General features: G+C 32.2%; 1 protein-coding gene across 7 annotated transcripts in view; it reads right to left on the reverse strand.

Moving 5' to 3' along the window:
* Window positions 1-4,563: 4,563 nt before the first annotated feature.
* LOC106056319 (protein argonaute-2-like) overlaps window positions 4,564-15,055 on the reverse strand; it is a 46,845-nt gene continuing 36,353 nt past the window's right edge. For 4 of the 7 annotated variants that reach the window (XM_056015760.1, XM_056015757.1, XM_056015758.1 and 1 more), the window contains 4 exons: window positions 14,684-14,774; window positions 14,265-14,459; window positions 13,194-13,430; window positions 9,736-12,751 (listed from right to left, as the gene is read on the reverse strand). In XM_056015760.1, coding sequence (XP_055871735.1) covers window positions 12,353-12,751; window positions 13,194-13,430; window positions 14,265-14,459; window positions 14,684-14,774 — 922 coding nt within the window. In that variant the 3' untranslated portion in view covers window positions 9,736-12,352. Of the gene's footprint in view, window positions 12,752-13,193; window positions 13,431-14,264; window positions 14,460-14,683; window positions 14,775-15,055 lie in introns of all 7 variants that reach the window. The other 3 variants (XM_013213010.2, XM_013213009.2, XM_013213005.2) reach the window with 2 other exon arrangements.

Genomic DNA, 15,055 nt, shown 5'->3' on the forward strand with positions numbered 1-15,055 from the left:
ACTACTTTTTTTTACATGCCGGAAATGCAGCCAAAACCAAGTTGCCTTTAAAAAGGAATTATCGCATTAAACAAAAATATTTATCTACATTATTAAATCAGTTATAATTATTATTCTTTGTTATTTAATTTATTTAGAATTAATGTCTGTTATTACTACAAATCAATTTATATAAGTTAATTTTTAAAGTGAGTCACCATCTTATAAAGTCAATTAAATCTGTTGGTCCAAGTGAAAAATAAATTTAGCAGCACATTTTTATAAATATTTTTGGTTATAACATTAAAGTAAATACCACAAAACTACCCTTTTTAATAATATTATTAGATAGAACTAGATCTATTATCCTATATAGATCTAGATTTGCTATGAGTCTATAATGAATGTCTAGTTTACTTAAATCTCTAGTTTCTTCTCCTTGCCCATCCAGTGGACAAAGTATTATAGGGTTTATCGTTTGGCACATTTCCCCTTTGTTATAGATCTAAGTCAATCTAAGACTAGAATAGATCTAGAATCCACATAGTAACTTTTAGGTAAATAACTTTTTGGTCTGTTAAAATAAATAGCCATATGTTCATATACAACGTTAATGTTATCTCAATCGATGTATCCCCTTATTTTTATTTATTTATTTATTTTTAAGAAATCTTGTTTTGTACTCTAAAATTAGACCAGGTCTATGTGACTAAGGGCATGAGTGAGTTCTTGAAGCGTTTCCAATGTGTATTTTGTACTGATGATGTTCCTATACACGGCTTTAACAATTCGTTCTGCAAAAAGCTCAATTAAGAAGGCATTATAAAAATAGTTCATTATACTCTTTAATAGTCTACAATGAAAAAAGACCCGGACTTCACCTTTTTACACGATTTTAGTTTCGCGTCCTTAGCGCGAATAAATCATGTCATGGAGAAAAAAATAAAAATAAAGACCTATACGAAAAAGTCGTTTAGTGAATCAGAGCGTCTATGCGTCCCCATTTGAGCGCTGGGAAGGATTTCTCTCAGCACACAGGCTCTTCACACCCGTCCTGTCTGAAGGTTTCACAGCGACCAAAAGCCTGACTACTAATGGGTTTGCCATATAGGCCCAAGACACGATATAAGCAGCCGAACAGCTAAGAAGAATTTCTTCATATTCCTATCCTGTAACCTCCTCTTCCGTGCATACTGTGCAAGGGTCGTCATTATAGCTACGGGCCTCTTCTCTCTTGTGACTGGAACGGCGTGGATGACTTATTAGAGTAGGTCATCATGGTTCTTTTTCACCCCAACCACGAAAATCTGTTGGGAGGCTAGGTTAGCCTTCGTCCACTAACGGACGTTTCCATTGAAGCCTCACGTTGAGGCCACTTGAAGCTGGAATCAGAGGGACAAGAGAGATAGCGCAAGTTAAAGAAGATTGTTATGCCAATATAACCTACGCTATTAGACTAGATTAGATTTTTTTACAAATCTTATTTCAATTCACCCCGTCTTCCCATCTGGTACAAATTTGTACACGTTATTACTCCCACTCCATATCAAGTTGAAATTTTGCACAATTATTCACACAAAAATATGGATCAGTTAGTGAGAATAGTGTGTTTGGTATAAAAAGGAAAAAATCTTACAGTATTGAGACAATGGCTGTAAATATATAGTTCTTTCCTTCATAAAAGCCTCCTTTTTTTTAAATAAGTTATTTAAAATATTTTGCTTGTTTGAATATAACTTGTTTAAATGTCGACACATTAAATATTACGGAGGTATGTTCATCAATAACCATCTAGACTCAATTTATTATTGTCTTTTGATTGGATGAAATAAAATATTTTATTAAATTTTAGCTTTTATATAGCACTACTTTCATGTTTATAGCATGCTCAGAGCGCCATGGTCCAATCTCATTTGTAGACTATTGTGGATAAGGATTTCCGTGCTGCCTTTAGGCGCTCAATAAACACAACTCTGCTCGAGCCCCCTTCATAGGTAGCCAAGCCAAGTCAAGTTCAAGCCTACTTAGCCTCTCGACCACGATTCCCACTACACTTCATACCCTCTACAAAAACCACTTCTTTTAAAAAGTGTTGAAAACATAAGAAGACTTTTAGAATATTGACCTCTAGATGCAGAGCATCTTAGTAAGAAATAATAGTAATAAATACATTGATTCTGACGTATTCTTTGATATGTTTGCTGCCAAGAAGACAATGAGAAAACCCATGAAAGCTAAGTTTCTGGTTTCAACTTCCATTGTAACCAGTACATGCACAATTTCTGTGTACAATGTGCTATTTATTTTTAAATGAGTTACTAAGTTGATATTCTGATTAATAAATATTTATGATAGGTTTGAGTTTTTGGCACATCGGCACAATTTAGGCCATGTGCCCGTAATACTTCAAGGATTACTCTCCCTTCATATCACCAGAGCTAAATTCCATAGGGCGTGTGATGTTGACTTGTTACAAAGCTTACATCAACTCATTCTGTCTGTCTGGTGAAAAGTTTGTACACGTTATTTATCCGACACCCAATCTCGTATCAAGCTGAAATTTTGCATAATTAGTTATTTTACCTGACAACACAAGAATCAATTAAAAAAAAAACAACTAATTAGTTAACTATTTGTAATGGCATGGGGCACTCTGGGCGATAATGGAAAAGTACAACATAAATAAAAACATAATTAAAGTTATCCAGAACCTCTACAAGAATGCCACTAGTGCGGTGTACTTCAACAATAATACTAAGGACTGGTTTAAAACCACAGTTAGAGTAAACAAGGCTGCCTACTTTCACAAACACTCTTCAATATGTTCCTTGAAAGGATAATGAAAGATGCTCTCGAAGGCTGGAAGCTACTGTAAGCATTGGAGGAAGAAGAATTACTAACTTGCGCTTCGCAAATGACGTTGATGGCCTAGCAGGGTCAGAAGAACTAGCTGACTTGGTGATGCGCATTGACAAGACTTCCGCAGCATATGGTATGCAATTAAATGCCAAAAAAAAAAAATTATGACCAATAGCCAACAGGTTTTTAAAAGGGGAATCAGTATTGGAGGTGAAAAGCTGACTAGTGTTAGCAGCTTCAAAGACCTCGGAGCTATTGTCTCAGATGAGGGAACGAAACCTGAACTACTGGCCCGAATTGCTCAGTCCACAGCAGCCCTTTTAAAGGCTTAGCCCTCAGAACCAAAATCATGACCACATTTTTATATGCTTGTGAGTCTTGGACGCTGACTGCAGAGCAAGAGAGAAGGATCTTAGCAATTGAACTGAGATGCTACAGAACGATCCTAGGTATCACAATCAAAGACCGCATCACAAACCAAGAGATTAGAGACAGGGTTACTGCAGCGTTTGGACCCAATGATGACCTGCTAACTATCATAAAAAAAAATGCTAAAAATCTATGGCCATATTACAAGATCTTCAGGGCTCGCAAGAAAAAGAAGAGGCAGGCAGAGAAAGCGATGGGAAGACATAAAAGAATGGACAGGCCTGCCATGAAAAGAGGTTCTAACTAACACGTCCCCACGAACACGTCACCAATCCATGCGCTGTTCCTCAAAGGGACCGTTACATAAATGGCGGATCCCGCACAGTTAGCTTGGTACATTGAAGGAAAATGGCAGAAGTCCCCGGTGCATTCTCGGCCTTCGGCCGTGTCTCTAGTCCACGTGTCGGGGGTCAAATGCATCGGTCAACAGCAATGCTTCGCATAGGCATTGTCTAGGGGCTCTCCCAAACAGAACTGTGTGTTCACACAGGTTTGTTTTTTTTACTGTTCGGCTGGACGACCAAACAGGTTTTTTTCAAACTTAGAGCTCGAAGAGCCTTCGGCTCAGCTCTTAGACATCAACAAGGTTCTAACTAAGGCAAAAGACAGGAATGGAGAAGGACGGTCGATGAATCTTGCATGGTGCTCCAACAGACTAACGGATAGGTAAAGGTAAAAAATATCTTGAACAAGGGAAAGAAATTGTAATTGGCTGAAGTGGTGATATAAGCTGAATTAATCCTCTTTATAGGTCGTCGTCTAAGTAAACAAAAATCTGCAAAAAAAAAAAAAACAAAAAAAAAAAACAAACAACCCATTTTTGCATTAAACTGAAGGCCAGTGTGACATCAAAACACAACAAACTTCTGCTTGGATAGTAGACATTGGCTGGAGCAGCTAACTATAGCCCTATCTGATATCCTAAGTCCTGCCCACAGTGCAAACTGAAGATCAAAGGATTCAACACGGCTTCTTTTCAGCAATGCAGCCCGCCATACTCGTATTGAAACTTTATTTGACCCCAGGATGAAAAAAGATAGGCAACTGGGCTAGAGAATGTCAAATGGTGTGGACATTGTCTTCTCTACACAGCAGTTTTATTCTCTCAGATATCTAGTTCTACTTCACCTAGTTTAGTGACTAAATAATTATGAGAGGCAATCCTACTTATGAAACTTCAAAATAAATAAAACATCTTCTTTTTCAAACATGTACATTTAATTACAGAATGACAATGGAAATAAAACTACAATGTTCATACATAAACAAATAAAAAAAAACCTTTCAATTTTTAAATGTATCAGATTGTTTCATTGATTCAATTTTTTAACATCCAGTATTTGATCATATTCAACAGACTGCAACCATTAATAATTTTCTTTCAAAAAAAATTACAAAACAAATACAAAAGCCATAGTTAAATATGTTTGGATTCATCAATTATCAATGCTGGCTGTCTGAGGACTGAATGAAGAAACAAAAATGGATGCACTGTGACATTTCTGATTGGATAGGCAGACACATGTCAAGTAGTAAATGATGAGAAGGTTAAATAAAATAATGATAAATTACTCAGTTCTATAAATAGCATTCAGTCACATTGGGTTAGAACTGGATTTGTGGAAATTTTTTGTTTTAATTTATAAAAATTAAGGGCCATAACCAAACAATAAATATTGTTCACAAAATATATTTCACACTTTGGCATTCAAACATTGGAAGTAAAACTGAATATTTGACAACTACAATTGAAGTATAAATTATAAAAACCACAGAAATCATTCACACATATTCCATTAGCTTTCAACTCTGCAGCAAGTCAATAAATACAGAGTTAAAAATTAAAACACACAGACACATGCAAATGTTGGGGTGGGATGTGTATAAAGGCACTACTTATAAATCTCAATGATGTATGTATGGGCACAAATGAACTCAAATGCTCATGTCTAAGAAACAAAACAAATATGTTGATATTCTTAAATTGTGATTTTTTTTTTGTATATAAGAGTTGCTATATGTAGCACACACTAACAGTTAATAATGTGACTGCATATTTATTTTTCAATTTTTGCAGTCAATATTATCAACATTACATGGAGAACATAACATTAGGGTAACAAGTATTTTCAAACAAAATAGAGATGATGAAAAGACTAGGGTTTATGTGTTCAATTAGTAATGTACTAAGATTACTGGGATATGAGTTAAAAACTTCCTGGATACTGTCAAGATCATTAACACATTACAAAACATACTGTAAGAAATACTATGTATAAAAAAAATGGGGTGTGGAATAAATTTGTGTGTTCAAATTTGTCAATGATACATTGTTATGGTGCTTATGTCACAGCCATTTGTATAAAAATTATAAGGGAGATGATGATATGAGTTATTAGTTATTGTCTAGTTTTTTTTGTTTTTTTTTTACATTGCATTGCACACCATTCTTAATTGAATGAAATAGCTCATAAATATAATTTTTAAAGTGGAATAGAATGCACACATGTAAATTTGGGTTTATTAATTCCTTCTCAAATAGCAACAACCAGTTTAAAAAAGAAAAATAAATCTTTATAGATATATAAATATTTTATATATTTTTTAGCAGAAGAAATATGAAAATTACAATCTCTTTTTTGCTTTTCTATCTCATTCTTTCTGGAATTATAAGAATGCTTGCACTCCAGTTCTTCAAATCTCTTTTCTGTAGTGATTCTAAATGAAGTAGATGAACTAACTAATTAACATTACACATATTGACAATGTTTACATATATTTTGTTTGTAATAGGTTAAAATGTTTTATTGTGTGTAATGCACAAATTGCAAGACAAATTTTCTCATGGATAATGAAGATATTACCATTGGACATTAAAAGCTCCTTTTGGATTTGCTCAAAGATTAACAAACTGGAAAAATATAAAAGAATTTAAGATCTATACTCTTCTCCCCTTGAACAACTCCAAATGATGTAATACTAGTACTATGTCTTGTTATGTTTACATGGTCAATTATCTGTTGTTTGTAAAATGCTGGGAACTAAGGGTGGGTAAGTAAATAAAGAATGCACAGTCTTGCATTTTGTCAACAGTTTGTCAAACATAGATCTAATACATCTAAAGGCTTATTGAGCAGAGACTCGAGTAAATGTATTGTATGGCTGTCAGATGTTAAGAGGACATCAAACACCCCTACAACATTCTAAAAATTGTCATAGACAAATGGTGATGAAAAAAAAAAAAAGTTAAATTAAAAAACAAACAAGATAAATCATATTGCAGTAGTATTTGTCAAGTACTTTAGAAATTACAAACATATGAAGTAAAAAATATGAAGAACCATCAAGAATCAAGGCGCCCACTAAGGTGTTACATGTGTGTGAAATGTTTTTTGATATGTAGACACCACTTACAGTAAAAGGAAAAAACAAAAAAAAAGTTTCTTCAGATCAAGAACTTTTCAAAATTACATTATAAAATACTCTTGTTTGAGCACACATGCAAATCTAGTTCAATGGCACAAAAAAAATGAGTTCAGGTGATTCCCCTTCCAAGCATACATTTCAAATAAACATTTACAAAATACAAGTTTGAAGGGTAGAGCAGTAAATCCTGTACTTTTCAAAACAGCATAACAATGGAATAGATAAAGTGGGAGATTTAAAAAATATTTTTTCAAACATAAAATATTAAAGTTAAAAAAAAAAAAAAAAAAAAAAAAAAAAAAAAAAAAAAGCTGCGTCTAGCTTTAACATAATAAAGTTAGTCTCGTATTTATTACACAAAAATTAATGTTTTGATGTTGTTGTTTTTTATCAGAATTCATATAAAAGCAATATGAAAACAAATATAAAAATACAAATAATGTTTATCTACCATAGGTTTAAAAAAAAAAAAGTGATCTAACTAAAAAAATATAAACGTTTGTAAAAAAAAAAAGGGACATTTGGATCTTACTAAAGAAAAAAAAAGGATTTATTCAAATTCTTGCTTTCAATATTATTCTGTGTACATTTTCTTCTGTCTAATATTTCAGAACATCAGTCTTTGATTACTAGCAATAATAGTATCAGCATACATACCAGTAATTTCAAGTGAAGTACAGATTCTGCATTGGTTTAATTTTTTTTTTGTTGTATAAAATGCATTTATATATTTTAACATGACAACTTTATGAAGACGAGGTGGGTTGTTTATTTTGTTTAAGCCAAACACATGACACAGAGGTGGGGGGAGGGTTCAGTAAACCACAGATGTAATTATAATAATAAAATAAAAATTTTGAAAGTTATAGCAATACAATGAAGTTTATGAAAGGACATAACCTTAGAGCAGGGGTTCTCAACCTCTGGGTCGCGACCCCCTTGGGGGTCGATTGACGATTTGCCAGGGGTCGCCTAAGACCATCGAAGATTATTAATTGTTAAAAATTGTTATTGTCTATTCTTCTATTGCTGTATGTGTGTGTGTGGGTAGGGGGGGTCGCTGAAGAGTGGGGGATTGTAAAAAGGGTCGCCGAGCATAAAAGGTTGAGAACCGCTGCCTTAGAGGTTAAACTCCAATTATTTTTATATACTCTATTTCCCATTAAACCTTTTTTTCTTTTTAAATAATTTTGATAGCAATTTTAAAGCCTAATATTCCATCTAGTGTCTAATGTTGAATGAAAATATGAAACCAACATGGAATTTCTCTTTAAGAAAAAAGATTTTACATTGTTATTAGGAAAATCTAGGGAAAAAAAAATCTTCAAAAGAAAAAATGTAAGTATAATAGTAATAAGATTTCTCTAAAAAAAAATAACAAGTTAAGCCAGTGGGTGTTTTGTTAGGATTTATTGGTTAGGGTTTTAAAAGTGTATTATTTGATCCTTTCAAGTAAGACTAAGTGGGCTCATCAGGCTCATCTACAATGAAACAAAAAGCTCATGTTGTATCAAACAAGTGCTACAACTATTCATAATTTTCCCATTCAGTTTCAGTAATAAAATGAATCTATAATCATCAATATTTTTTAAAATTAGCATTTGGCATTAAAAAAAAGGGTAGCTTTTTCTTTCAGTTTCTTTAAAAAAAAAAAACATTGTCCAGTTGTGGAGAACTAATTGTCTATGATCCTCACACAGCCCTGCAATATTGCAGTCTAGATACAAATGAGCCTCTTGATGCTAAAATGAATTCCCTTTAAAAAAGAACAACAACACTAAAAGCTTAGGATTTCAATGTTTAAAAAAATAAGGGGGATTCATACAAATTGACTTTTCTTTTGATCTTATAATTAACAAACAAAGAAATACAAATATACATAAAGCTTTGTCAGACACAGAAATCTTGTTCATAAATTGATCTTGTGGTAGTCCTTTTGTTTCATCTGCATTTAGAAAATAAAATGCTACTCCTGTAAAACAGGATGTGTTGTTGTTTTTTTTGTTAGTTTAGGTCTCTGCTATGCAAAAACAATTTAAAAAAAAAAACAACAGATGTAATTATGAATTTGTAATCCAATAACAGAAATCCACAAAAAAATTGTAAAAAGTTTTAGAACTTTCAAAATGCACAATTCAAACATGATAAAATAAAAACTTTCTCAGAACATCCAGAGATACTATGCAAGGGAATAATGAATACATCAAACAAAAAAAAAGGTCACAATCTGTTTCACTGGTACACAAGTTAGGTCAAGAATGTTTTCAATAAAATACACACAATTGGAAGCAGATTCCCCTACTATTCTTGAAGTCTTTCATTGGCAATTTCGACTCATTAATGCTCTCCCTTTTACCAACACTATTACACAGACTTATTGTGGTCAAGGCAAACATTTTATAGCATCAATATAGAATGAATGTCACTAGAAATGCAAAAGCCAGTTAACAATAAAAGCAAAAAAATTAAATTAAAAAAAATTGACAAATTGACATTAATTTTTTTTTTATTTAAAAAAATAATGTGTACATGGAAAAAAAAAAGCTTACATAAAATGATGTCAGTAATTTATTTCCTCAACTTTTAAAATTCCAATTCCTTTCCCCGATCAATGTGATAAGTTAATACAGAATGTCTACCAACCACAAAGTGGCTATTAGTGAAGACAAAGTTTTATTGGCACCATAGGATGCAATTGGACTTTTTAGCACATTTGCTACTAGTCAAAGTCTCATTCATTTTTAAATAAATGTTGAGTTGACCCTTATTTTCCATCATCAAATCAATACAAAAGTTTGTTTGTTAAGTACCAATGAACAAGCATTTGTTCACTATTTGCATAAAACAATGCAGCCAAAGAAATTTGATTTTTTTTTTATCAAACAAAATAAACAAAAACAATAATTGTTTACTAACTAATGACTCATAGCTTACAATTCATTAACCATTAGAACAATATGATTTAAGGAGATAATCTGGTAGCTTCAGCTTTAATTGCTAGCATAACTCGTTGGTAATGGTAGGCATTTGATAATTCTTCCTCTGTTACTTGATGGTTAAGCAAAGTACATCACTCGACAGGTGTCAGGGTGCACAGTCACAGCCCGAGCCAGGTAAAGTGGGTTGCGGTCCTCACTGTTGTCTGAGTGCCTGCTGCCTTCACCACTGGAAAATAGGTCATCACTGGGACGTGAGAGTCATTAGAATAGGGGCGGGGCTTAACCCCCCACCCTAGACAAACAAAGAGTTTGGGAACAAACAATAAATAGAGAGACAACATAAGCTTAAGACAAACAAGTTTTTTTTTTATGTTTTGAACATTCTTAGATTTAGAAAAGTTTTAAAGAACTGAGTTTAAAGTGGAGATTAGGTTCATTTGTATTTTATGTTCAGCAGATTCAAAATGGTCTCACCATTTTTTCATAACCTTCAAATTAAATGTAAGTTTTGATGACAATGAGGACAATGAAGAAGGTCAGTGACAAGACAAAACAAACATCAAAATATTACTCTCATAAAATTTGAATATTGTCAGATATGACAAATATTTTAATTCTTACCTTGAAAAGAGTATAATATTAGAATCTAGCATAAAAAGAGCAAGTGAAACTATTATCAGTTCAGATTCTAAAATACTTTTCAAAAAATACTATTGTGATTTTAAACACACTTTTGTGTCTGTACTGTCACCATTCTAAACAAATACTAAGCAAATGGAGATTCAAATGATCATCTTGTAGCTGGTCGAAAATGTTTAATAAAAGTTATTATGTAAGATGCTACTAGTCTTGCTGTGTCTGAAGTGTAGGAATAAATAATATGATAATACAATGTATGGCCACTATAAAGCAAGTTATATTGTTCATAATCATATACTAGAATGTGGTGATGACTTTGTCATAATTATATACTAGAATGTGATGACAACATTGTCATAACTAAATAACAGAATGTGATGATGACATTGTCATTAGTGTATACTAGAATGTGGTGATGGCATTGTCATAACAATATGCTAGAATATGATGATGACCTTCTCATAACTATGTACTCAATTGTTTTCATCTAAAGCAGTTGAATCCAAGTTGAAATTCGAATAATTTATGACTAGCCTTACAAACTAAATATTTTAAAACTTTATTTTAGAAGTAGCTAATACCTGTACCCTGCTAGGTATTGCATTATTCAATGGAAAAGCCAGCATTATAACACTTTCCTCAATCTCCCGATCCATCATTATCACACTTTGCCTAAACCCTAATCCTTTTTTCTTTTGCACCTTTCAATGGAAAGGCAAGAATTACAAAGCTCATCCCTATTGTATACTCTGTCACTTTGCCTCATCAAACAGCCCATGGAGTCAATGAGCCATTAAGAAAAAAACGTTTGTTTATTTTGACCAGATTCTTCAGTCGCCAGCATTATAACCCCCAATCCCTCACTACCATCGCTCTTTTGTTTATTTCTACTGTGTCATAAAAAAAAGGAAGAGGAAATGAAAACATAGTATGACGTAATTAAAAATTAAAAAAAAAAAAGACAGAATAGAAAGAAACCTAACGAAAATCGATTTGGAGAAATGGTCCTTAGTGATCATTAATAGTGCGGAACTGATTTAGAAAAATGCATAGTTATTCCAAGCATTTGTTTAGGACTAACTGGGCGAAATTTCAATTTTTTTTATCACCCCTAAGTGGGAGAATTAGTGATGAGTCAGTCAGCTTTGGCTTATATATGTATAGAATTAAATAGTTTACTCAATATTCAATATAAAGTGCTGTCATATTTTCAAGTTTTTAGAATAAAAATAAATAAATAAATATAAATGATTAAGAATCGTAAAAAAAGGTTATATAATAAATTTTCACATGCACTGCCAAGTTGAATAGAAATCATAACCTAGAAATCTTAGTTCAAATTTTATATTCAATATTTTGAGTAGCTGTCAAACTAAAGGGTTATTGTAAACCAGGAATTTGGTTATTATAAAGTGTAAATCCACATATTCAAATTTATAGTGGTTTCATAAAATCAGGGTTAAATTGCTAACGTTTTAATTTTTTTTTTTAAATACAAAAATATGCTATTGTATATTTCATTTTTTTTTTTTTTTTTTTTTTTTTTTTTTTTTTTTTTTTTTTACAATTTACAAAAGGGGAATTGTCTTAATAGAGTACAATTTTTATGAATACAATTCTTAAAATAAGAGTTCTATGTTACACATTTTTAGAGTTTTTTTTTGCTTATTCACTGGGTTTATTTAAAAAAGAAGAAGAAGAACATATCTGAGCAGCTGTAATGAAATGACAAAGTGTTGCATATCAAATAAAAATGCATGCTTTCAAATGTAATAATGAAACTCGTACCTTCTGGCAGAACTAGAAAGAAAACATCACTTAGATTATATGAACTGTGCAAACTTCATAGAACACCGTTGTTAAAGAAAGATTTTTTAGGTCATTGAAGATAGCATTCCTGCCAATTCTTAGTTCTATCAACAGAATTCTTACATAATGGATCATTAAATGCCAAAATAGATTGTGACAGAGCCCAAATCATAGTAAATAAATTGTAAAATTTTACTATGTGGTCATTTTAATTTTAATAAAAGTTTCAAACCTAAGCCTTGTACCACGTAAATACATTACTGCAGGTAATGTCATTCATAAAGGATTCTTCTAATGCTTTTAACAAGTTCTACATTTCCTAAACAAGTCCTTTTAACTAAGTCCCTGCAAGCAGAACATTTTTTAAAAGTTTTGAATAATAATAATAATAAAAAATAAAAAAAGTAACCAACAACAAGATCCAGGAGAGAGCAAGAAAATAGTTTCCTAAGAAACCTTGCATAGACACACCTGTCATGTTCCTTCTCAACCAGATGATAGCGAGCCCTGAAGGCCACCAGGTGAGCATAGTAGGCAGGAGCAGGGATGGACACTGACCGTGTACACCTCACATAAGTATGGCACAGCTGATATGTTAGGATCTGAAGCTCATCGGCATTGAAACGGTTGTCATCCCAGAGGACATGATAGTGAGATGGACGGCTGGTACCCTGAAGCAATGAAACAAAGTTTTTGTGTTTTTTATTAGCATAATAATTTCTCTTGAAAACAACAACAAAATACAAACATAATATTTGTGATTTTACTTCTTCATTTTGAATAAATTCACATTGTTCTCACTGGTCAAACATTTAACTAGTCTACATTGAGCAAAAAGATAAACCTTCACATCAGTTCAAATAAATTGTATTTTAATTAACTGCTACTTTTATAGGCTAATAACTTTTTATCACTGGAACAAATAAAAACAAAAAGGATAAGTTTATTAAAAAAAATTAGTTTAACATCCCTGTAAATAAATCTAACAAAGATGAAGTACATGTTTTATTAAGCCACTTTTTTTTTTTCACCTATAATTCATAAGTGTACCACAGCAGCTAAGTAGAAATTTCAGTGTCCTAGTCTAAATCCTCAACAGGAAGTTTATCTTACCTGTATACCAGCATGAGAGCAGAGATAAAAATCAAACTCTGTAGGGTGTGTGATCCCTTGATCAACAGTGGTTCCTGCAGGGATGTTACCACTACGCCCAGTTTGGTCCCTGCGATCTGCACAGAAAAGGCGAGTGTGATGTCGTTTTTGAACAACTATGAATGTGATGCCAGGCTGATAGTCTACTTCCAGCTTCATACAGGCTTCTCTTACAGCTCTCAATTCATGACTTAGTACCTGAAAGAGAAAAAAACAAAAAATTAAGTCACCCAAAAAATAAAAATGACAGCCTACTCTCACATGTTTGTCTTCCAAGCCAAGACAAGTGTAAATTTTTAGCCTAGCCTAGAGCTTTATTTCAAATAACGAATTTTAATTAGAATATTTATTATTTCATGTATGTTGTACTAAGAAAAGAAAAAAAAAGATCAGAAAATTCTGTGATGCCACAAGGGTGTCTAGGAAAAAAAATGAGACCTGAAAAAGACAGTATAAAGAGTTGGCTGCCTGTGCTTCAATAACAGAGTTGTGTCATACTTAAGAGAAGACAAAGAATCCACTCAATCTGTCTTATTTACTTGATATCAACACAAGTCAACTAACCCTTAACACTGTTTACGATCATTTCAGTTTAGTTGAATCAATCTGCACTAAACTTACTAGGTTGCTTCTCGTTGTTTAAAAAAAATATCTGATGAATAATATAGCTTAAAAGAAAACACAACTATTATGACAGAAACATACAAAATGCTGTGTTGTCTTGTGTTTTAAATAATAAGGTTTTCTGATTCCAAAGATTAATGAGAAATGCAGTATTTACCATGGCTACGTAGCCCCAGTTGCTACCTACTGTGATTTAAATACAAATTTGAAAACTGACAAATATATACACTTTCACCTAAAGCATGAACTAATTGAAAAAAAGTAGCTTTTGCTTAGTAAATCTAAATGAGGTCTAACAAAACAAATGATATAATTATATGCAGGTATTATAACCAGGACAATATGAGTTTTGAAAAAAAAAAAAAAAAAATTTAGAAAGTAGTAGAGAACATTAAAAGGAATACTGACTGTGCTAAACTGGCCCTCACTAACACCATCTCTATAAAATATAATTCTGGTGGGCTTAAATCTTGTGGAACGGTAAAACTGTATGAGTAGCTCCTTCACCATGGTGGCTAGGTCTCGTATAATTTCCTGCCTGTGTTCCTGGACACGGACAGTTGCAGAATAACGACTAGGATGTGCATCCATGCTACCTACAACCTGAAAATAATTATTACAGATAAGATGAATTAAAACAAAAATAACCAAATAAATTGCAGGAAATATACAATGTTTTATTGATTTCATAAAAGGGAAGTGAAATTTTTTTTCTTTTCCTTTTAAATACCCAGACAACATATAGAGACAAGTTACAAACGGCAATTTTAAAAAAAGTGTAAAATAAAATTTAAGGACTAAAATAATAACATATTAATTTCACTCACAGCAGCAATAGAAGGCTTAAGGGTGTCTCCAGCAGGTGGATGTGTTACATCAGCACCAAGGAATATAATTGGTTCTCGGAATACATGAGGTCTAATAAAAAAAATAGTAAAATGTAAAAAGAAGAGTACAAAAATTGCTTTATGAGATACAAATGTTGCACTATAAGCTAATAGTTACATGTAAAATGAATAATGTCTTGTTTAGACTCTATTAGCACATCATTTTTAAATAACAGAACTGTCAATTCAACTTCTGTTAATTATGTACACATTTAGTTTTACTTTGGCAATTACAATTTTTGAGCTATTTATAAATTGTTTTGTTAGCCATTAAAACATCATTACTACATCCTAGTACTAAAAGTGGGAGTA

The sequence above is a fragment of the Biomphalaria glabrata genome, chromosome 17 (genome assembly GCF_947242115.1).
Source record: "Biomphalaria glabrata chromosome 17, xgBioGlab47.1, whole genome shotgun sequence".
Taxonomy (NCBI): Eukaryota; Metazoa; Mollusca; class Gastropoda; family Planorbidae; genus Biomphalaria; species Biomphalaria glabrata.